At 39.4% G+C, this 24,609-nt stretch overlaps 1 protein-coding gene across 3 annotated transcripts in view; it reads right to left on the reverse strand.

Moving 5' to 3' along the window:
* SYNJ2 (synaptojanin 2) overlaps positions 1 to 24,609 on the reverse strand; it is a 72,236-nt gene that overhangs the window by 43,101 nt on the left and 4,526 nt on the right. For 2 of the 3 annotated variants that reach the window (XM_055810775.1, XM_055810774.1), the window contains exons 2-4: positions 17,864 to 17,950; positions 7,469 to 7,739; positions 4,794 to 5,019 (exon numbers count right to left, since the gene is read on the reverse strand). In XM_055810775.1, the coding sequence (XP_055666750.1) occupies positions 4,794 to 5,019; positions 7,469 to 7,739; positions 17,864 to 17,950 (584 nt within the window). Of the gene's footprint in view, positions 1 to 4,793; positions 5,020 to 7,468; positions 7,740 to 17,863; positions 17,951 to 24,609 lie in introns of those variants that run through there. The other variant, XM_027796795.2, reaches the window with a different exon arrangement.

Consider the following 24,609-nt stretch of genomic DNA (forward strand, 5'->3'; position numbering starts at 1 on the left):
TGGATACTCACACGGCTTTTTCTGGGATCCCTAGCTCTGCCACACAACCCATAAAAAGCATGGGTAACAGATGGCCTAAACATACCTCTCCATGAGACCCTTTAGCTCAGACCATGGGATCCAAGGATATACTTGCCAAAATAATCCTCTTTGCCCTGCCTGGGGCCATACTAAAACTTGATCCAGAAAATAAATTAACCACATGATTGCATCCATTCCTCTCCTGGAGAGCTATCCAACATGGTCTAGAAGTTATTGTGAAATAGGGATCATTTTTCTTAATCCACGCCTGATTTTTTTTTTTCTTAAACTGGAAGAAAGGGAAGGTTAATCCAAATTCATGGCATTTCCTTTCAATGCCTTGTCAAGTTTTCCATTTTCTTTATTGAACAGTTCCATGAAGGGGAAAACAACTGAAACCATTAATTTATCTTTAGAAAATTAGAGTTGTTCCCTGTAAGTCACATGATAAGATATTAAGAGTTTAGCACAACTCTTTAGAGGGTAACTGGGGGAGGAGCTGAAATGTAAACAGTGTCAGGCACACAAACTAAATGAAGAAAGCATGCTTGTTTCTCAGTGCTATCAGCAGAAAAGAATTAAAAGAATGTGATACAGTCTCAACTTTATGGGATTACTAGGGGAGGAAGAAAAGGTGAAGGGAAACATTTGAACTATCACTGAGAAACTGAGTCTGATTTTAAAACTGCTTGAGGATTAACTGCAACACTGCAAGTAGAAAAGGCTATCATCCCATTAAAAAATACTGGCAGCAAATGTGGAAGTACACCATTAGAAGGATTTCAGAAAAGCCCTCTTTTCTCTTCCTTTTGTACTTTGTTTTTCCTTAAGTGTTCCCTGCCATTTTTGTATTTTTTCTTTGTAAAGACACAAGCCAAAGGATCAAATATCTAAAAGATCTACTACTAGATTTTTTTTTCTGAAAAGCAAAAGTGAAGCGAGATATTTAACTTTTTCCCCCCTTCTTCTCAAACACTATGAGTCACAGCAGTTAAGTGAGCCCACAAAAAAATGAGTCACTACAGAGCTAAAATGCCACAAGGCTAACTGGGTGGGAGACAAAAGCATGCCATCTATGCATAAAAGAGCTGCCTGGAGATAAGGCTAATTGTTCCTCCCTCTTCTAAAACCAGAAAAATGTTAGAAGTAATTCCTACAAAGGGGGGAAAAGTCCTGCCTTTTCAGAATCCTAAGGTGCTATTTATCCATGAAAGCACACAGCCAGCATGCCATTATACTGTACAGGCTGCAGCAAACGGAAACAATGTTATTCAGCCAAGATATTACCTCATAGGAGATTAGTCAGTAGTCTACTATGAAAGTAGGAGAGAGTTTATTCTAGGACCTTTCCTTCCTAATGGTAAGTGGATGCCAGCTTGAACTGGATCTCAGGCATCCCAGTGGTTAGCCCAACTTTGCTTTCTTAGGACATGCAGCTTGGTAAAACTAGTGCTTATCACCATTAGCAACAGCAACCTTCTTTTTTCCTTTAAAAACAAAAGCCAAACAAAAACACACAAACCTTTCAAACTGCAAACCCTTGTTATAATTTTCAACCTACTCAAGCCTTTCACTCTATAACCATTTCACTCTTGTGCTTTTGCTTATCCAATTGCAAAACACTCAAAAGCCTTCAGTCCTTGCACTTCACAGCAGACCCTGGCTGAACTGGAACAAAGCACAGTGGCTCCTGTGAAGAGCCCGACCCAGCCCCAGCTAAGGGGAGCATTAGCAACCAAGTACTGTTTTGCCACTCACCAGGAGCCAATCCTCACGTTTCCTGCTGGGATGCAAAGGGCATCTTACTCTTCATGCTCATCATTTGCAACATAAAGTACTCCAGGAATATAATTAAATAGAATGAGTTACTTCTGACCCAACTAGTGAGCAGGATAGCAGAAGTATTTCCCATAATTAGACCACTGCTAAGTGCAGCGCCACAAATGTGAGACCGATCTGAAAGAAAGCTGACAACCCTTTCTAACATTTTCTTTCCTCTGCATTTCAGCAAGAGAACATTCTTTCAATCCTGAGTAACATTCTTTGCACTAATGCTTGTGAGAAGGCACTCGACTAAAATAACAGACTGTAACATATTACTTAAAATGGCATATGTCCCTTCTTCTGTTCCCAAGTTCCAGGGGAAAATTCCACTTTTCAGTGAGCAGACCTATCTGCATCTCCCAGAGCACTGACAGACCTTCTAGAAAGATGTAAATGCTGCAGGACTTTACTTGCAGTTCCTTTGGAGCAGAGGCACAAAAGAGAATTATTAGCAGAGAATTCAGAGGCTGACATTAGAGACCAAGCACTGCAGGGGAAGTTTGGCATCCAACAAGCAGAATTTGTGGAAGCCTGAACACTAAGTGGAAAGCTGCCAGGCCAGTCTACTGCAGGCAAACCAGGAAAAGGAGGAACATGAACAAAAAGCCACTCACATCCCTGATGAGAACTCTGACCACTGAGCAGAAAGTCGGATGTATACATTGTGCATGCTTTGAGCATGTCTTGGGGACCAAATATCACCAGCAGACTGGGCAATACCAGTCTGCAACTCTTCCAGGTGTTCTGTTGAGCAATGCAGCACTGTCAAGTCTAAGGTAGCTCTACATATGTCCTTAGCAGTACCAGGTAAAGAGGTTAAAGCTGCACCATCAAGGCAACATCCTAGAGGAAATCTTGAAAGTACCCAAACATTGATGGATTTTGGACAAACAGGTGCCTAAAAGCATGCCTGCCTCATGCGGTGGGGTAACAGAAAGGACAGCACAGAGTGTGAGTTGCTACAACTCTCACAACGCCATGAGGAGATAGATACTAGTGCTAAAGTATGGCCGCTTTTGAGGGGGGATGCCACCCTGCAGTCGTCAGGCACGGTCCTACAATGACACAGCTGTAACTCTTCTGGCACAGGTAATGACATGGCTCTAGCTTAAGTATCTCTATGCCACACTCACTGTGTTGTGTAGAGATATCTCATCAGCCTCCCCTTACGAACGTCGCAAAACCAATCTACGTTCATTGTGTGTCCACCTGCTTATATAGTATAAGAACAATCTATGCTACACACAGTTCTGTAGATCTGCTCAGAAAACACAGAAAACAACCACGTTTTAGGAGCAGATCCTTGTCCTTTGTTGAAAACTATTGCCAGCCATTTATGTATTCTGCTTATACAGACATCCACTTCTGTATGATGGTTCTGACTGCTAGTAATCATTACTTCTATTCAAAAAGGAGAAGGTGATTATACTTTAATAAGAAAGCACTCATTTCAGCTGGCACAGATTTCAGACTCTTCAGGGTCCACTACTTTTTGTTCCCTTTCAAGTCAGTAAGCCAAACCATGTGTAATAAAACCAGCTGCCTCTGTTATTTTGTTTGGCTGTGTCAATCAAGGGAGCCTGCTGAATGCATTTCACCCATATATTTTGTCTCGGCATCAGCTAAAAAGGAATGTTTTACCATGTATGTATAAAAACTGTGTCATGCCACTTCTCCCTGGAGGGAATCCCCCTCAAAGCAAAGGGGAATATCAAGCGAAGCCTCTTCCAAAATGCATTGTGCTGGAATTTGCCTGACTATGAGAAGATGGTAGGTTTTTTCTCCATTTCCTTTACTAGCCAAAGATGATTTGACTCCCAGGGAACACAGCTCCTTTGGTGGGCAGCTTCCTCTTAACTAGAATGACACACCTGAGCACTGAGAGCTCTTCTTCACCATAGCACAGCATACACTACCTACCTTCTATAAATGTTGTCCTCGCAGGTCTGCAAAAGTCCTGTGAGGCAGGAAGTTAATAATCTCCCTCATTATATAGCTGAAAAACTTACTGTACAAAGTAGCGATGGCTTCAATCTAATAAGGCCGACAAGAGTAACTCAGAACAGGAATATTTATGATCGTAAGATTCTATATCATTCTAAAGTGACTTCCCTTCCTTAGAGCCAAAAGCAAACCTCAGCTCTAGTATTTGCTGAAAATCACCCCCAGCATGCCTAACAAAATTCTTTTACATCAGTGCAGACATAGTTATGCCACGGCAGTGCACGGGGTTTACAATGGCTAGCCCAGCAAACCTGGTGGTATGGACTAACAAGAGATACTTAAAATGAATGAAAGAGAAATTATATGTAGAGACCATTACTTTACAGAAAATCTTTCAAACCAGTTCTTCTCTGCAGTGCTTGGTCTCTAACGTCAGCCTCTGAATTCTCTGCTAATAATTCTCTTTTGTGCCTCTGCTCCAAAGGAACTGCGGACTCAAAATTCTATAGCATGGGGAACACGATGAATTTCAGAAATAACGTACTTTAAAATGTATGCAGAATGTATAGAAGCGTGACGTTTATTCTGGAACAGATTTGAAAACATTCTTTTGTTTAATACATGGGGCCCATAACTGATAATTCTAAGCACATTTTGTGTGATTGAGGAGCTTACTGTTACACATGTTGATTTGATTTTGCATGAATTAACACACAGTGCTCTCTGAATGGTTTAAAACCCCATGTCTATATTTCACTCCAATATCAAATGGCCAGACTTTTGTATTAGTGAAAACTGTGCATGAAAAAGTGAGAAGCACAGAAAAAGAACAGATCACAAAGAAACGCTTAATGGGCAAGAACAAATAGATCTGTCATGCAATAATATTTTAAATATCCTTACAGAAAACACTTGCTGAACTCCTTTAATTCTTGTGGGAAATTCTGCCCCCATTAAACTTGAGTGGACTGAATTATTCAAAGCTATCGGATACATCTGCTTACCTGCTCTGTCTCAACAAAGTTAGACACATGTCCATCATCATTGACGCCTCGAATGTGAAATCGGACACCAGCTTGCTCACAGCTGATGCGAGAGATGAGGCAGGCTTTCGCCTTCTTGTGGGAAGCATAAACAGTGCGAATGTCCACTACACCACAGATCACTTTCAGCAACCAGTCAGAGCAGTTCACCTGGTAGTGTTTGAAGGGCACATGCAATAGTTGGTTCCTGAAAGTTTCAACAACACACAGATACATTACTGAATAAAATAAGACAGATAAGCATGGGTGCCATCCCACAGCAATCACTGATTTAAGCAATCAATGGTTTTGGACCCCTTTTCATTTGTACCTTTACTTTATCCAAACCCAGGAAATATCAGGAAGAATTCCTTGTTAACAACTACAATGAACAGAACATGGCAAATTTTAGTAGAACAGCTACCACCAAGGTGTTGTCCTTGTATCTTGTATCTCTGTCTTATAAATTCAGATGGAAATGACACCTCTTTAAGCTCCAGAAATACACTTATATTTAGCAATATTCTTCAAAAATTACAGTGCTGTCAAGCTGATTACTTTTTGAACAGTACCGCCCAGACCTTACCATACACTACAGGATAAAGAGCCACTTTAAAATCCACCAGGATTTTCAGGAAAATTTTTCCAAGCAGAAACTGGAGCCACAGGTCAATGGAGACATTGCAAAAAGTGCTACTAAAATTAAGAAGAATGTCTGTTTCAACCTTCAATTTATTTTAAGATTAACAACCCCAAAAAACCTGTCATGCCTGACTAACAGTGATGCTAGTCTCTTCTATTATGATGGTTTTCCTTAATTCATTTTTCAAAATGTGCCTTTAGTCACAGATGAGAGCCAAGAAAATCCCTTTTATGATCATTTATTACTCAACAGTAGATTTGTACAAGAGTTATTGCATCTAGCAAAACCCCTGAAGAATTGTTCTAAGAGTACAGCATTTCTCTGAAAAAGGTGCAAGTCATTCTTACATTTTTAAACTAAATATGTAACTGAAAAAGCAGCTCTAAACAATTTTGGTATCTCTTCCACCTCCTTTTCCTAGCTCTACTCACAGAGGAAGTCCTCACTTAGACAAATTCCAGTATAATTCTTTTTGTTGCAGTTCATTTAACAGGCAGTTTGTCTTGCTTATAACTTGCTTATAACTATGGTCTGACTGACACTTCTTATCATCTAACTATTTATCCCTTATTTCTTTACTCAAGAATCTATTGTTTGGTCTGAAATTTTCCGTATCACATAATTGCCTCAAGAAAAACTTTCTTCGGAACATCTTTTTTGCCCTAAATGTGATGTTGCTGCCATTCACCCCTGTTCTACAACATATAGGAGAATGGAACCTCTTTCGTGGCTACTTCCAGATTAGCCAGCATAGAAGGGAAGTTCAAATACTTATTTTCCAAGAAGAAAAGTTTCAAAAGGCAGCACAGGTAGAAAAACCTGCTTTCTTAATTAAGCGATACTACCACAATAAGATTTTCGTCACTGGAACACAGCTCATTTGTGCCACGTGTCTAAGTTGACATGCTTGGTGAGCTTTTTGCAAGGGATGCATAATTAGCACAGTTGAAAGCAAGTTTTATGTATCCCTCTTCTGACTGAAGTTCAAAACACTACATCTTACCAGTCAAAATCACATCACAGCTAGAAAGATTATTTAGCCTGAATGAACTGCTCTCTTATGTTTATTCATCATACATTATGAACTTTTCTGCTTATTTAATATTCACCTACTTTGGGCCACAAGAATTATCACACGTTCTAGCAGCACACCCACATCTAACTCTGCCAGTTATTTTCCAGCTACATCATATAACCCTCATGAATTTCCAGTACAGCAATGCTTCCTGTGTGACTATCTTTCTGTTTAAAAAGGAAAAAAAAGAAAAAAAAAGGGGCAATAGGAATTCAAGCATTCTGCCAGAACTTGTAAAGCAAACTGAATTACATCAATGGTGAACCTACCTAGGGAAGACAAAACCCAGCGTTGTGTGTTTTCCTTCCCACTCAACCAATACTTACAACAAGAAATACTTTTTCTTTGCTTTATAAGCACAAGAAAGTAAGAAGTAGAGAGCACTGTATCACAGGAGTTTCCTTCTGTGCAACTCAAATTTACACTGAGCTGTAAACATAAACATATTAATATTGATGTTTTCAACATAAAAACTAGGGCACATTATTGAAACATTAAACCACAGACTTTAAACACATACACTTTTAAGAAACAGAAGATACTTCAGCACAGATGATGGGATTTATGAACAGTTCAAGTGCAGGTTTCTATTAGATAACTTTTAAAGCAATTATTAAAAAGAACTGCAAGAGAAACTATTCATGACATATAAAGATGTTTCTGTACTGTGAGCAGTTCATCTTGTATTTCCTTCTTAAAACCACAAAATGTCATTATTAGAATTCCATTTCACTATCAGATTAATTAGAATTAAACTGAAGTTACTTGTTTGACTCAGGTTTACCATGATTTCACTAAAGCCACAAGCCCTGTAAAAATGACAATGAAATTAAAGGAGGTGCACCTGAAACATATATGTTCATTTCCCTCTGAGAATGTTCAACCAATAAGATGCAGGTGGGGATGACAGAAGACTTTGGTGTAACATGCAGTACTAACCAGAAGAACGAGTTACCGGATTCATAGTGGTTATCACCGTGCTTCTGAGCCCGCACAGTCAGGTCAAAGTTTGAGCCTGCATTAGGCCAGGAGAAATAGAACATCCCAGAGTTCAGTATTTTCTTCAAGGCAGTAATGCGCTCCTCTTCCTTGGTTTCTTCCTGGAGAGGACAGAAATCTGTTGCAGTAATTTTGTAAACTTCAGCGTCCAGGATTTTTCCCACTGACGTACAGCCTGTCACCAGGACCAGAAAGTGCAGTCGAGCGTTACCTAGAAGGTGACAGATAGTTACAAAAGTGTTACAGGTGGAATCAGGCTATGCCGTTTCGCATCAGTTCTGTCAAATGCAATGCTGCCAGGGCTCCAGCAGAGGCCAGTATCTTTGCTTCAGAAGAAAAATACAACCCAGCACACTGACTATGCTCTTTTACATTTCTCAGTTCCTTTTGACTGCAGGTAAAGGAGTGCAATTGCAGAGTATTCCACAATACTTATACGCTCCCATCCTTTGCTGCCTTAGAGTGTGGTTTTCCCCGCTTTATGAAGTTTAATGAGCTTGGTCTTGGGACACTACTCAAAAATCGAATTTCACCACCCTAGAGAACATACAGTTTTAACTGGATTTGATAGAAGGGGAAGGTCAAGGCCTGGTCATTTACAAGGTAAAAGTGTATTCCTCGCTATGGGTTTTGCAACCAACTTCTGAATTTTAAAGATATGAAGCATTTGGATTTTTTACTGGCTTCAGCTGAAGCCGGATGGGTTCAGCCATTCAGAAAGTTCCAGTATTATCAGTTCCTGAAACTTTCCTTTTTATGTCACAGAAGAGTGTACATGATTAGATGACAACCTCAATTATCACTAAAAGAATTCCAGCTCTCATGGCTGTGAAGCAAAGTGTGAAATCCTGAAGCAGCTGAACTTCAGGGCATCAAAACTTAAAGATAAATTTTGAAGCTTGAGAATACCACTGTAATCAGATCTCTCCTAACAGCAGGGTTTCAACCTTTGCTCATTCTCTCTGAAATGATAAAGTAATTACAAAACAGTAAACGATTGTTCCGAAAACACTGGTTTTGCTAGGAAGAAACTGTTTGATTCACTTACATTGGCCTCTAACGGAGACAATGTCATCCTATTCACTCCAGTTAGTAAGAAAAGGTGGAAACGAGCCAAGATTTATTGCTCTAGCATAGCAGAAACAACAGCTGACCTCCCAAGAGCAAGCTAGTTAGCTAAAGGCACAGTGTCAGTCTGTGACAGTATGGCTTCAGGCAGCAAAAGGGAACATTTTATGGGCTCACTCTTCAACCTCCACAGTGGCCCACTGTCCATAAATGCAGACCAACTCTCACACAACAACTAGTTTTTTTCTGAAACACCAGCAGGGGAGTCCTTGCTTCCAGATCACAGGCTAGCTACAGAAACTTGAGTTAGGGGTGGTTTTCAGCAGGGCCAGAATATTTGCGTAGGCACATGGGACTGGAATAGCAGGACAAGGTAGGAGATTAGATCTTATTCATTCTGTTCTGCTGACTCCAGTTTTGCATAAAGGCCAGTGTAGGTGGCATTTACTAAAAAGCTCTGTTCATCACATTTCTTTCTGTAACAAGGGTACATTGTGTTCTCCTTCTTGAGTGTTTTTAAGAAGTACATCTTCTGTACTTTTCTAGATGACATCGGAGTGGAGGGTTAGAAATACATAAAACCTGACAGTTTGCACTCCTTTGCACATAGTGTGCATAATTATAAAGGATTAAGAGTAGGAGATATATCAGTTATCACCATGGTAGTTCATACCTGACTAAATACTGTCTCGCAGCCTCCAGAAGGGGCTAGGAGGAGTTAGCCGTCTCAGGATAGCTAATAGCTTCTGTGACTTTGGTGAAATCATCCAAAACTGACCCGCTCAAAGTAAAATTCACTCATGAGAATTTGGAAGCAATATACAGAAACACTATTAATATGCCTTACTATCCGTCAGCTTCAGGGACAGAAAATGACTAGAGACAGACTCTTGAGAGCTGTCTGGCTGGGATGCTGAGAAAAAGAATACAAGCAATTTCATTGGCTTCAGTGACCTTAAACTTTCCTAGAGGGTTCAGAAGAGATTGAACGAGAAAGTCAATGTTAAAATAGCCCAAAAGAACAAAAATTTAGTAATAATGGGCTTGTTATCTGTGGTTCTGTTCTTCAAGGAGCTTGTAACCAGCGGAAAATAACTGGATCTAAACAAAGCAATTATTTAGTTTAAGGCGGCAATAAGCAGGAATAAAGCATGACAGAAAAGCCAATCAAAACTACGCCATTTTGCCTTACCTAGAAACTTGCTATCCCTTAGCAGAGACTCTAGACTCTTTTTACTACCTCCTCCACTCAACCACTCATCCTCAAAATGGGAGACGCGTCGATGCATGCAGAGGTCCAGCATCTCTGCTTCCCCCAAATCACTAGCTAGTGAGCTCAGAAGTAGTAGTCACAGGTAAGCTACTGCATTGTCCCCGTGCCATCAGGAGATGGCTTCTGAAGCTGTAATACTCTTTCTTGCCACTGTGCAGTAACACCACGCCACCGAGTTGGGGTTGTTCAGCCTGGAGAAGAGATGGCTCTGGGGAGACCTCATTGCAACCTTCCAATATATAAAGGGGGCTTACAAGAAAGATGGAGAGAGACTTTTTACCAGGGCCTGTAGTGGCAGGACAAGGGACAATGGCTTTAAACTGAAAGAGGGTAGGTTTAGATTGGATACAAGGAAGAAATATTTTATAATGAGGCGGTGAAACACTGGAACAGGTTACCCAGAGAAACTGTGGATGCCCCATCCCTGGAACTGTTCAAGGTCAGGTTGGATGGAGCTTTGAGCAACCTGGTCTAGTGAAAGGTGTTCCTGCCAATGGCAGAGAGGTTGGAGTAGATGATCTTTAAAGAACCCTTCCAATCCAAACCATTCAGTGAGTCTATACACACAGAATAAGTCTCTTTACAGTACTCTGAATTACAGAGCAGCCTTCACGCACTTTTCACAATGCCTTTGAACAGAGGCAAGCTGGCAAAGGAATTCACACTTATAGCCCAGAAAATTGGAGAAAAAGGAAGAAAAGAGACAAATATATATTAATGCTCTGATAAAGGTAGCCTGTTTTGCCACATTGTCCTCCTAGACTGCTCTGTGAGCAGAGGTGGTCTTCAGATCAACTATTAACCTCTCTGATTTCCTTAAATCCCTTAGGATATGTTACAAAACAGCCAGAATGCAGAAACCCTACAACACCGCAGCCCCAGCTTAACACAAATCTCTCTGACTCTGCTCATTGGAAGAAAGTCCCAGGCCCTGTCCCCTGATATCACCTTCATCCTAGGTGGTATTTGGACAGTGTTCCTGGTCATCAGCTCTGGGTTACTACTGCAGTGTCTGCTGGAGGAAGATACTTGCCCGATGCACATGCCACTCTTTGTACAGGGAGCAAGCTAATCACAATATCCTATTGAGAGCACTCAAGCCTGTGCTCTGACCCATTTTTATTCACAGCACAGATGTAGCCACAGGCTCCTTAACAGAAGTAAGGCTCCTGTCAGCTCTTCACTCTTTTAGAACCTCACACAGCAGAATTAATGCTACCGAAACACTACTCTGCTATTTGTCTCTTAGCCATGGCTCCATTAAGGTTGAAAAAATTACCCACTACTAAGCCATACAACTATACACAGTGAAACAAAGCTTTCCTCATCTTTCCTTCTTTGCCAGAAACATCAATTTATGTCTGGGAATCTTTTCTTTCAATCCCAAACCTTTTTTCTCATAGCTTCACCTCAAGTCAGGGTACCATTATTTTTAAATATATTGATAACTACATTGGACAAGTTTGTGATGGAAATGCTGACTGTACTACCTCTACTCATGCTTTCACTTAGACATTTTCTCAGACTGAAAATGCTATTCCAAGGAATAAAGAAAGCATTACATATCCAAATAGTACCTAACACAGCAAAAACCTAACACTACCAACCAGAGGAAAAATGCTGCTGCTTCTTACTTGCCAGTCACTGAAAGTCTGATTATCATTATGGATATATTAAAGCAAAAAATCAGCCCCTTCTAAAGTTAAACTTTAAAAAGTCAGTGTGGTTTCTTTTATGGTATGTAAATGTCAGCAAGCCATAATCTTTCCTGTTGAAAATAGATAGTTAACATGAAAACAGCTGTATCAACCACAACCCTAATTAAATGCACTTAAATTTAAGGGTAGAAATTGCTGATATTGTTTCAATCAGGATGCTACTGGAGCAAGTAATTTTTATAAAAATTAAAATCAACTTTCTCAATTTCTACAAACTGCAGATACTAAGTTACTTGGTAATTGCTCATTCATTTCAAGGGAAATAACATTTTTAGCTGACAAAAAGTTATTAAACCGCTCTTTTAGTTCCTAGATAAATAATTTTTATTATCCAGTAAATCTCACAAAAGAATGCAAGAAGTTGCATTCCTTGTTTACCCAAAAAACCAAACAAAAACCCAAACAAAAAAAAAACCCCACAAATAAACAAAAAAGAACAAAAACCCAACCCACCCAAACAAACAAAAAAATCCTGCTATCAACACAACATGGAATTTCCTATGGTAGGCGGATTTGTAACACCATGATGGCACAAGAAAAAAAAAAAAAAAGGTTTTTAGAATTAAATTGGTTTTGCTGAGCAAACTGTGAAAATACCACAACTTCAATAGATCGAATTGAAACCTAGACATTCCTTAAAGCTAGAAGGTATTTCCCCTTAAAACAATCAGGACTACTCCAATAATCCCGGCACCCTTAACTTTTCAAAACTGCAGCTCACTACCATTTCCAAATCTGTAATTATATTAAAGATACTGCTCCTTTTACGTTTCCAGTGAAAGTGTTTTTATGCAAGTAGCTCTTGGAAGTTCCAGACTAGCACCCATCACAACAAAAAAGCATCAGATAGTCCAGTCAAGTCCACCTGGCAGCAGCAGCAGGAAGCATACTACAGGCTTACAACTTTTGAAAGGAGCTGAACAGTATTCAAGGTATTTATGTTTCTTCTGCCCAGACCATCAACAGCAACATGGAAAAAAAATACTAAAGCCATGAAGTAAGCAGTCATTCCTAAATGTAAGCTCAAATAAGCCAGAAAGATGAGTTTTAAAATGCTGGCAGTGCATCCTCAAGATCAAAGGGAGAACTAATCAGTCAGTGGCCCTGCCAGTACTACCACTGCAGCCAGCCTATGGAGGCTCCCCGCTCTCAGGAGCTCCATGTATATCTGCAGTAGGGGTCAGGACAAACTCCAGTCTTATTTCTTGGAACAGGAGCCCAACAGTTCTCATCAAAAAAAGTAATTAATGGAAGTACACTGGGTGGAAAAATCATGGTAACTTTCCCTTGACTTCATGTGCAGTACAGTCACAGGAAGCTGACAGCTGCAAAGTGCGTGGTGAATGGGGCCAGCATTAAGGCCAATAAAAAGCAACCCCACAAAAATTGAAAACTTTTTCCTGCAAAGTGATCAAGGCTCCAGGTCTGGCTCTTATATTTCACTTTGTACCAACAACCACATCAGCTGCAGACTATTTACCGGACCCCCCACCTTGGAAAACAAAGATTTATTTTTTTTCTTTATGTTTTACAAGTAGTTTAATGTACAATCCTGCTTCATATTAGCCTTTCTAAACTTTATAGACAGATGAAAGTGATTTAGGAACATAAGGACTGCAATTGAAGATCACAGCTGTAGAAATATCCCTCATTTCCTTGTGATGCAATCTGGAATGCTTTAAAGAAATCTCTGAAATAATTTTAGAGCAAGAAGTGAAGTGTTCCTTACTGGCCATACATTCTACAGCAACATATCTATGAAAAACCAAGACCCACAGTACTAAAGGAAAAAAAAATTCTTTCAAAGCTTGTTGACTAAATTTCGATCTCAGACAGATGGGTATAAATGTGGTATAAACTGTGACCAAGATTATTATTTTGTCCCACATATATCACACACACATATCTATATGCCCTACACATATATAAATCACCACAATCGTCTGTAAAGAACACTTTCAAAGAAATGTAAGAAATATGTTGCTCACAGCGATATGTGCTGAACGCCCTTTTATCAGGTTGCACAAGAGAGGCAGATGATGGAGAATATTTGGCATAGAAACAAGACAAAACTAACTAACTTGCTTCCATTTTTTCAAAAGGTCTTGTGAAACCAACTGCTTTAATCCAAGCTGAACAGGAAATGTAGTTCTGGTACGTCACACCCTACCATAATAAGCTGCAGTTTCTGTATTTAACCTGTCTAGTAATTGTCAAAGTAATTGGTTCCCCTGCAGTTTATGGGATGAGTTTAGTGTTGCCTATTACGAGCTGCAGTGAAAAGGAGACAATATTCAGTTCTTACTTTGTCCTTCTTAACTGTAAATATTTCACTCAAGACTGCCTTTTCTTTTTAAAAATTACTTCGCTTTGGCTTTTGCTCTTTGTCTATTCCAACACAGTCGTGCCATTGTCTTAATGTTCCATCACCACTCCACACACACCTCCACTTCACTTTATAGTCTACTGAAAAACAATTTGCAAGGTATTTTTGCCTCTTGTCTGCCTTCATAATTAGCAACAGAACACAGCAGGGGAGCAGATTCTAACAATCTAGCTGAAAATCTCTGAGAAAGTCTATTGCAGAATTACGAAAAGAACACAAGATTCTCCAAACTACAGTTTTAGTCTCAGAGATACTCCTTTTCTCCCTCTTCTAAATACAATTACATTGTTAAGAAATGTTCAAAAGGAATAGAAAACAGGTACTTCGTTGTCCTTTTTGCCTTTGAAACTTCTTCCTTTCAAGTACACATTGCATATGTGCGAGAGCAGGAGTATATACACAGTCAAATGAACTCAAAATGCCTCCCCAAATACAGCAGCTGTACTAAAGTAAACAACCTATGTGATGATGGTGTCAAAACATTACCTCATATATGCACCCCTTTCTGACATCACAGTGTCTAAACCAAACACTGCAAAACCAGATCTTTTAACACTTTGCTTAAGATGTATTTGCCACTGCTAGAACTTCTCCGGCAGCAAAATCTTGGCTGAGGTACAGCTCAGAAACACTGTGCAATTCATTCTGCTGCCATCCATCTCACAAAAGAAAGCAGAAGAACTTAGTGAGTCATGTTAACAGACGTAAGTACATAGAAATGAATGTTATTACTGGTGGGAAACATTAACTTTGCAAGTCAGTTTCATATATTACATCTACTTTCTTGTGAAAAGCACGATCTACTTTGGCAGGCATACAATGTGATTTATTTGGATTCCTAAGTAGTGATATTTACAGATTAATTAAAGTGCTCAGAGATATCTTTCAAGTCTTGAAAAAAAAACCTCCCCTTCTTCCCTACAAATACACTCTTAAAATTCCAGTGGAATCTACTTTCACAAATAGTTACAGTTAATTTAGTTCTTATGGTTTGCAGGTTTCTAGTACTATGAAAAAAAATACTGATACTCCTGAACAAAGTCTGTGTGATCACTGGTGCTTAGTGAAGAGCGGGCCTATTATGCCCTTGTTTGCAGCTGCTAAAATACATTATATAAAAAAGAAAAAAAGTTACACTGCATTCCTGTGGTGGGTTGACCCTGGCTGGACAACCCACCAAAGCCACTCTACCACTCCCGCTCCTCAGCTGGACAGGGGAGAGAAAATATAACAAAAGGCTCATGGGTCAAGATAAGGATGGGGAAAGTTCACTCACTGATTACTGTCACGTGCAAAACAGACTTCACTTGGGGAAATTAATTTAATTTATTACCAATCAAATCAGAAGAGGGTAATAAGAAATACAACCAAATTTTAAAAACACCTTCCCCCCACCCCTTCTTCCTTCCCAGGCTTAACTTCACTCCCCATTTTCTCTCCCCCCTCCCCACCAGCGGCGCAGGGGTCGGGGAATGGGGCTGCGGTCAGTCCATCACACGCTGTCTCTGGGGCAGGAGGCTCCTCACACTCTGCCCTGCTCCAGCCTGGGGTCCCTCCCACAGGGGACAGTCCCCCACGAACTCCTCCAACGTGAGCCCTTCCCGTGGGCTGCAGTTCTTCATGAACTGCTCCAGCGTGGGGTCCCCCCAATGGGGTGCCGTCCTTCAGGCACAGACTGCTCCAGGGTGGGTCCCCCGCAGGGTCACAAGCCCTGCCAGGACCCTGCTCCAGCCAACCCTGCTCCAGCATGAGCTTCCCACAGGGTCACAGCCTCCTTTGGGCATCCCTCTGCTTGGCGTGGGGCCCTCCATGGGCTGCAGGTGGACAGCCTGCCTCACCATGTCTACTCTGACAGCTGAAGCACCTACTCCCCCTCCTTCTTCACTGACCTGGGTGTCTGCAGAGTCGTTTCTCTCACATACTCTCACTCCTCTCTTCTCCAGCTGCAGTTGTGCAGGTTTTTTTCCCCAATCTGAAATATGTTATCCCAGAGGTGCTACCACCACCACTAATGGGCTCAGCCTTGACCAGCAGCAGGTCCATCTTGCAGCCGGCTGGCATTGGCCCCACTGGATACAGGGGAAGCTTCTAGAAGCATCTCACAGAAACCACGCCTGTAGCCCCCCTGCTACCAAAACCTTGCAACACAAACCCAATGCAATTCTTTTCTAGTGTTAATCTTTTATGTAAGCTAAAGGGATGGAATTTACTTATATGTAAGACAGAATATCTAGCTGAGACTGTGAAAGACCTGGGCTACCTGTTGAATGGCGAGATGGCAGATGTGCAATCATCTTTGCTTTTTAAACATGTTCAGCAGCAGAAAATGTTTGCTTACTTTTGTGTACCATTACAGCATGACTCTCTTGACTTTCCACTCAATCACAATTAGAAGTTTCCCTCCAGTATTTAACTTTTAAATCCAAATTTTACTAATAAAAATTTTAACAATTCATTGCAAAGGAAGTCCTGTACCAGGACTTGTAATTTAATGCTAGAATATGACAGAGGCGTAGTGACAAAGCTCAGAGAGGAAAGCTTCACACTTAAGGGCAGTAAAGGTACACAGGCGTTGTTCAAAAAGAAATAATGACACGGGAAACACAGTAATAAAAGCATAAAAGAGAAAAAAATAAGGCTGAGAATATTTCACACCTCATTTTAAATCATTCACCTCTTAATATGAAAACTAAAACTGGATATATTTAGTTCCCATCACATACACTCATCTGTAGCATGAATTCAATAGCTACATTCCTTTACTACTACAACAGGATTCATTAGACTTCTATGAAGAAAACCAGGTCCAAGCGCCAAAAAAAACTAATCACAAGCCCTCCTTTTTTAATTACATTAACAAATATATATTAATCTCCATAGAAATGCCTAATTAACTCCACAAGAAACAAAAACAAACAAAAAGCCCACATTAATTTTAAAAGAATAGATGGGCCTACAGTTTTAAATTATGACACAGAAATCTTTCAGATTGCAGTCACCTTTTCAGAATAATCTCAAGTCATATTTCTCAAGCCATAAAATGGTAAGCAGGCTGCAAAAAGATGCACTTACATCTAGTGGTCTAAATACAGCAGTGCTCACACCACCACTGCCTTTGGCAGACTCCTTGACCAAGCATCGAGTTATATAGAAAACAGACTTTTAATTCCTATAAGTCAAAATTAAGGCTTACCATAAGAAGACTATGGGAACAAGGCATATACTGCTTTTTGCTTTAATGCATCTTTTTCATTAGTGAATTTGAAGACTGCCATGTAAGGTACTATTACCTTCAAATCAGCGACTGCAGTTCTCTTTGTAAAACATGCTATTTCCATTAACATTCCTGTAGGCAGTGTAACAGCAAGTCCTTTGCTAAAGCAAGATTCCCAAACTGTATAGAAATTTACAGCAATGACAATATATATTCACTATATACTAGTTGAAGTTAAAGGGCTGCTTCTGCAAATCCTTATACATGTGAAATATCCAGTTAAAGGCAATTGGGCATTATAACAAGTACTGGCAGTCTGTGGAACTGCAGTCTCAGATAACCATGATTAATCAGTGTTTAAACATAATCCTTCACAAAAAAGTAAATCATAGCTTGCCTTCAACAAATGTGGTACGGAAAAAAACCCAGCAATTACCTTCAGGCAGCTAAGAATGTTAAGACAAAACAAAAGTGAGAAAAAAAATCCAAAATTCTTAGACTATCATTTAGTGATATGTTTTTGGCACAGCACAGAAAAATAAATAGACCTTTTTCGGACTGTACATAACAAGGTGCAGTTAGCTCTCACAAGTTAACGAACCGAGCAACTTCAGCTACTTGTTGTTCAGCATGGTCTGAGCATTTTATAATCTCAGTCACAGAGATGGTCACTTACCACTTTTAAGCTGAAGCTCTCCTAAGCAGCCATAAGCATCCATGAGTTTTTCATAGTGTCCTTTAATTGCATCCTTTTCCTCTGGAGCTGAGAAACAAAAAAAAAAAAAAAAAAAAAAAGGCAGCAAACCTTAGTTTTCTAGTCTTTATAAAATTTTCAGATTGATATTGCCTACGCAAATGCTTCCCAGCTATTTCTCTCAGTAAACAAAACAACTGTAGAAAGGGTTAAAATGCTGTAAGAACACATTGATTAAGAAGTGATGGGACAGAAACGCATACTGTCTCCACACACCACCCTAGAAGAAAGAAGGGCACTCTCTACCTTTTTTCCAAACTATGTATTTATTAGTAACGTTCTTTTTCTATGGTACAAATGCCACATCAGTTTCAGAATAAGTAAAGGAATATATAAGTACATGTAAACTTTACACCATTCTAAAACAAGAACAAAAATAATAATTTGTCTGGCCATAACGTAAATTTATCTTTTCTTTATGCTCAAAAAGAAATGGTTTCTGCTTCCAGATTCTCACAGTCTAGTTTCAGACAGAATTGGAATTTTTTTGTGCAAGATAAAATATTTTGATGTAGACACAATATCAGCTGTTGGTTTCAAGAGGAATTAAACAGATATTAGTGAAGTAAGAATTAGATGATTAAAATAAATCAACAAAGGGTCAGATGCTGATGTTAGATTTGCGTATTTCTGCAACAACTTATTTCAATGGGCAGAAGGTGAAAATGTAGAATTTAAGCCAGAACACAGCCCAAACTTGTCATTGGCTACTTTAGTAAAACCGAAGTACTTCCTGAATGCATAAATCTGCATTCTGTATATATTTCCCAATGAGGAGCAAGGTTAGCCTCATGAATAAGAAAAACAGGCTGTGGACCCTCAAATGTCCTTTTACTTCTCAAACCACAGATAAACAGCAACATGGTATTTTAGAGGTTAGCTAATACTTTACAATCTTATGTTCCTAATAAACTTCAGCAGTTAAAAAAATCTGAAACTTCTGGGCATAAAAAGGACAAACTGAACTGCCTGCAATGGATGATAGAACAGAAAAGACAGAAACAGACTTCTCTTTATAAACCTTAAGCAGCAAGTAGCTCAGTGAGAAGCATGGAAAACAGATAAATATTCTGTATATTGCTGACATTTGAAATGAAAGGAAGGAAAATTCCATGCACAAAATTCCTTAGTAGAGACAAAGGAAATCAAAACATGTTCATCTCAGTTTTTGCACCCATACAGATTAAGGAAGACTTGTTAGTTTTTTCTTATTTTTTTGCTATCAGATAAATTTGCTATCAGACTTTCATAACTTATCTACTTTGCTTTCTTAGAAACACTGAGTGAATCAGGAGAAACTAGTATAATGTTGATATCACACACACCTATGAAACAAAACATAAGCCACAGAAAGAGGATACAGGGATTTTTATTGGGTAATGTAAACGTCTGGACACTAACAGCACCTCTTAAGAGCTGAGACTACTGGAAGCTCTGTTCCCTGGCACTTCAAAAAAAACCCACCAAACTTCAGCAAAAACAGTTTAGATAGACTATAAAAACGTTTCATTAAAAAAAAAAAAATCATCAAAAAAACACGACACAAACAACACCTCCCTGTCAAGCCCTCCTTATGTATACATATATAAAAAAAAGTTTAAAAAGTGATGTTTCATTATTCATGGCATCTTCAGCAAGTAGAAAAGAACAGCAACAACATACCAACTTTTTCCTTAAATGTGTTCTCTGCGTTAAAAGCTTGTCTTCATTCCCTTTAAAATAAAAAGGTAAAAACAGAAACAGAACTCTTGCTCCAAGTGTTCCAGCTTTAGAAGGAAACAGAGAATGACAGAAACAGCAAGAGATTCAGATCTCAGACTGATGCAGGAGCTCACAAACTTGCAGGCTAGACATAACCTGAAAGCATTTAAAAGACACCCTGAAAGCATGGTGATACTCTTCAAAACAGAATTATGGGTTGGAAAGCTGGCTGTTACAGTGTCTGGCAAAAAAAAGTATGATCCAAAAGAATGGATTTTATTTCAGCATGGACACAAGCAACACACAACTCATGCAGCTAACAAAAGAAGACTGACACTGGCACATACAGAAGCCACCAAAGTTTCCCAGGTCAGGCCAGTGGCATCACCATACATCAGCTCAAGGCACAGGACTTTTCCAAATGCACAAACAGCTGTATTTTGCCAATACTGGTACAGAAACGCACCATCGTTCTGGGCAGGCCATCTGACATTTGCCTGCACAACAGCATCAGTCAGGGCATCAGTACCAGCAGAAGTGCCTGGAAGGGAGGAGCAGGCTCCGAACACAAAGCTCCAGGAGGACTCCAGGCTGTATTGCCTCTCTTTTTTACTGGCTAACAACTTGCCAGTAACTTCTACACATGGCAGATTTGCCAGTAACTTCTACACATGGCAGATTCTGTTGTTTATTCTAGGGTTCATTTTGCTCCCTAAAGCAATTTAGACTCAGAAACCAAAAGTGACAGAGATCTTTCCTTGACACCTCTGTAAAGACACAGCATGCTCCAAGACCTCACCTGTGGATAGTTTGAGAGGAAAGGAACCTGCCAAATGCCTGCGGGTCACACCGATGGGGAGGCCAGAATATTTTACTACATGCAGATCCAATTTGTGTGTGGGAAAAATAAATCCCTTTATTATGGATACTGCTGGAACTTGAAGTCTCCTGTCCCATTACACTTCTCAGTGTCACACAAATTCCTGAGACACGCTGTGACCACCAGCATGTGACCACCAGCATTTCGCATGGGCCATGGCAGGGGCCTCAGGCAGCAGAGGTGAGGCAGCAGGTCCTGCAGGCTGCACACCCTCCACTCACATCCCCCGAGTGACTGGGGGGATGACTCCTTCATGACTCCCAGCCTCCAGCCACCACAGCACTGTCTCCCCTCATGCCCTGCCAGTGTACAAGTGAGGATATAGGCGTCAAGCCTCCAGCACTGGGAGGTCCTAGCTGCACTCTGACACACCCCAGAATTTTTTTTTTACTTTTCTGGAGGAGGTAAGGGAGAAGGAATCCCCAAGAACCATTACAAAAAGCAATACACAGAAACGATGACTTAAATGTGATTTAAAAGGACATTATTGCAGAGGGCTTAAGCCAAGTTCGTATCTTATTATTAAAAAGAAATGTTTATAAATCTTAAAAATTTCTCATGGAAATCTCAAATAACTGTCATCAAAACCTGGTCTAAAACATCTCCTAGATTATCTGCAAACAGTGTTAGGACACAAGCGCCAGAATCAGAAAGGTAGTGCTGGATGAAGAGAGTTAAAGGGAAAAATTACTACGAAACTCCAAAGAATTGTTGACAAACAGGGAAAATATAAATCTTGCAAGTTTCAAGAATATTGGAAACACTGTTTTAGCAACAAATTTGACAGCTATAAGTGTCCAAAGACATAGTACTTTTCTAATCAGTAACATGAAAATAATTTCCATGTTTCTCTGTTAAATGTTCCAAAGTCAAGGGGTTTATTCTGCAAGAGCTTTCATAAAAACTCTGCATGTCAGAGGCAGTGAGAATGGTCTGCTTGAAAACCTAGGACAAGGACTGGATATTTAACTGGACTCTGCTCACATGTAAAATCCTTCCTTTTTCAAGCCAGACAGCTTGAGATACATGCATACATTCATATATATAGTTAATGCACAATACTGCTACGGAAGTTGATGAAACTCATGAAGTTTTCTACTCAGAGAACAAGCTGAGTTTGCAAATACATAGTGCATTTGTTATAGGTATACAACTATAAGTTAACTAAATAATAAACTATAAGTAACTAAACAGTACACATAGTAATTACTAAATTCCACTAAAGCTTCCCATTACTTCTAGTAATGTTTACTTCCAGCAAGTATATAATTGAGTATCCACCCTTCTGCAATAAATACCACAACTGTGCTGTGCTCATAACAGCTTTACAGACCTGCACACTGTCTGCATTCCTCAAGAACTTTTCTTAATATCAATTATGTAAAAGCTCCTGATCTAAATTATATATAAGATTGGCATGTTAGCTCAAAATTTTAACCCTTGCAAAACAAGAGGCAAACAATAATTCAATGAAAATAAGATACAATAAACTCAATATAAAGTGTCGTTTTTCCATGCGTAAAGTATTTCAGAGCCAAAGAAAAACACCATGAAAAGACATACAACTACATATACCACACGGCCTACCCACGTGTGACTTCCTGCTTGTAAAAGCTGTAAATTCAATTGAACAGCTAGCAGGAACTGGCCAGATGTAGTCAGTTTCCTTTACTCAACCCTTCCTCAGGGCTAATCCCCCAGATTGCAGCAGGAACTGCACGGGTCTCAAACATAAGTGCTCAGAAAGGTCAGTGACCAGAGTAAGAGGGCAGAAAGGTACCATAGTTCCAAGTCCAACATTAAGGACAGACATCATAATACCTACAAATTAAAGATAAAACTGAAGAAAGCTCTTGAAGAAAATAGTCTGGGACCAGATTACAGATTCTGGCTCTCCTCTCTGATTCTTAAACCTGTTTCTGGAAATAGACACCTGCTCAGCTGTGGGTACCACTAGATAGATATATAGATATACTGAAGCATTTCTAAGTGATGTGATGGGATCTCAATTGCCTGTCTCCTTTATTGGCGTCATTTAGCATTTTAGGGAAAGAAGTATGAATTTTCCCCAGAAAAAGCAAATTATCAAACAGAAATTTCATACACAAAAAAAAAAGCTGAAAACACATGAGAAAAAAAAAATATACACACTACTATCAGCATCTACCTAGAAATATGTCCAATGTCTGGTATTATGGGAATTTAGATGGTTAGTTTGCCTCCAAATTCCAGACAGACCTAAAGCATTTTGTTGTATTTTCATTATCTTTCATCATTAAAATCTTCCTGTTGACATTCAATCCGAGCTACAAAGGCATTATGCTAGTCCAGCTTATTCTGAAATACCATATAGGTCAAGAAATACAGAGTTGGGAAGAAGTCTGTGGTCAGAGCTACAGTTAAGAGTGTGAATATTCAAAACACTAAGCCATGTATTTACCAATTTTCTAGAAAGTTATATTTCTGGTTGAAAACACAACAAACAAATCAGCAAAGTGGCACTTTGGAAAGATCGGTTCACTGGTTTTCTATATTGGATTGAGAATGTTCTGCTTCTAGTGAGGGATTATGTTTTCATACTTGCGTGTGTATATATGAATATATTCATTCACAACCAAAGAGGAATGGACCTATAAATCCACCAGGTTTCTACTGGCCAGCCCTGTGGACTACAGATAAAAAGGAAGTCCCCAAGTCATTTCTCTAGAGCTTGACCATTATCTTTATGTGGCTCCTGTCACATATATTAACAGAAACTTGTAGTCACTAGAGACATAAACCACCAAGTAGAATTCATACCTTGCAACGACTACCAGTTTCCTAGCATAAAAAACAAATCTTGTAATCTACACTCTACACTTACACCAATACATCTTCCTTCTTCTGTGTACCTGATTTGCATTTCAACTGTAACACACACTTGTTCTTATAACCTATAGCAGTGAATTTCAGCCTGAGAAACCATAGTTTGCAAGTGTCCATTGCCAGCACAACCAAGGAAAGCAAGGCTTCTGCTACATAGATTACTTCTACTAGAAGTTTTGTAGGGATCCACAAATGGAAAAAGTTTGAACACCACTAAACTACAGATTTTATAAAACTTTGTAATTGGATAATTCAATTATTTTCTTTTTTAATTTAAATAAAAAAGTTTTAGAATACAGATAGAATAGGGAGACTAGCTATATAAATATACTTGCATAACAGTAAAAATGAGTCATGCTGTAGGGCTCTGTTTTGGATAGTGTATAGTGCTTAGAAATACATTCACAATAGGCTTACACATGTATTAGTGTTTGATTTCCATATCCCACTCAGTGGCATATTTACCCACCTAAATATAAAACTAAAGCTAATTGTAAACAGTGAATGTTCATACAGCACAGAAACTGCATTCTGTACAAAAGAAGATACGCAGTTAAATAATTGCCACTTCCTGGTTTAGCATCCCTTCCCCTGGAAGGCTCTACTGATTTCACTCAGCCACATCAGAGAACCACACACACACCTGCAACTGATGCCACAGTGGAGACACAGAGCTGCTTTGTGGAGTGTACACACAACTTAACTCTATATAAATTTGTCCCTAGTAAAGGCTTACTTCCCAGATCTGTGGGTGAAAGTCTGGAGGAAAAGCTTCAGTCCTACTTGCAAAAACACGCACTGTATCAACTTTGAATTTCACTGTCTTCAAAACACCATAGTCATTTAGGATCCACTATAATAGGTGTTGTAACATCCTTTAATAAAAGCAAATGCAGAATCCAAGTGCTCACAAAAAAACCCCAAAAAAATCCCAAACCACCTGTGCACCCTTTGGCTCTGCCCTTGCAAAGCCGTATTTTTATGCTGAATTTCAATAGCAGAGCACTCCTGTTGACATCATTTCACTAAGATTACCTGCTCCAATAAGGTTAAATAACTGTATTTTCAGCACTAAAGCCTTAGTTTAGCTCAGTGACTGCCTTGACAGCAGTTCAGAACTGCCTTGTGCAGTCCACTTAATCTATAAAGTGTTAAAACTGTAATGTTTTAAAAGCAGGAACAGCATTTGTATCTATACTCTCTCTTGTAGAAGCAAAAACTT

This window comes from Falco peregrinus, chromosome 7 (assembly GCF_023634155.1).
Source record: "Falco peregrinus isolate bFalPer1 chromosome 7, bFalPer1.pri, whole genome shotgun sequence".
NCBI classification, from domain to species: domain Eukaryota; kingdom Metazoa; phylum Chordata; class Aves; order Falconiformes; family Falconidae; genus Falco; species Falco peregrinus.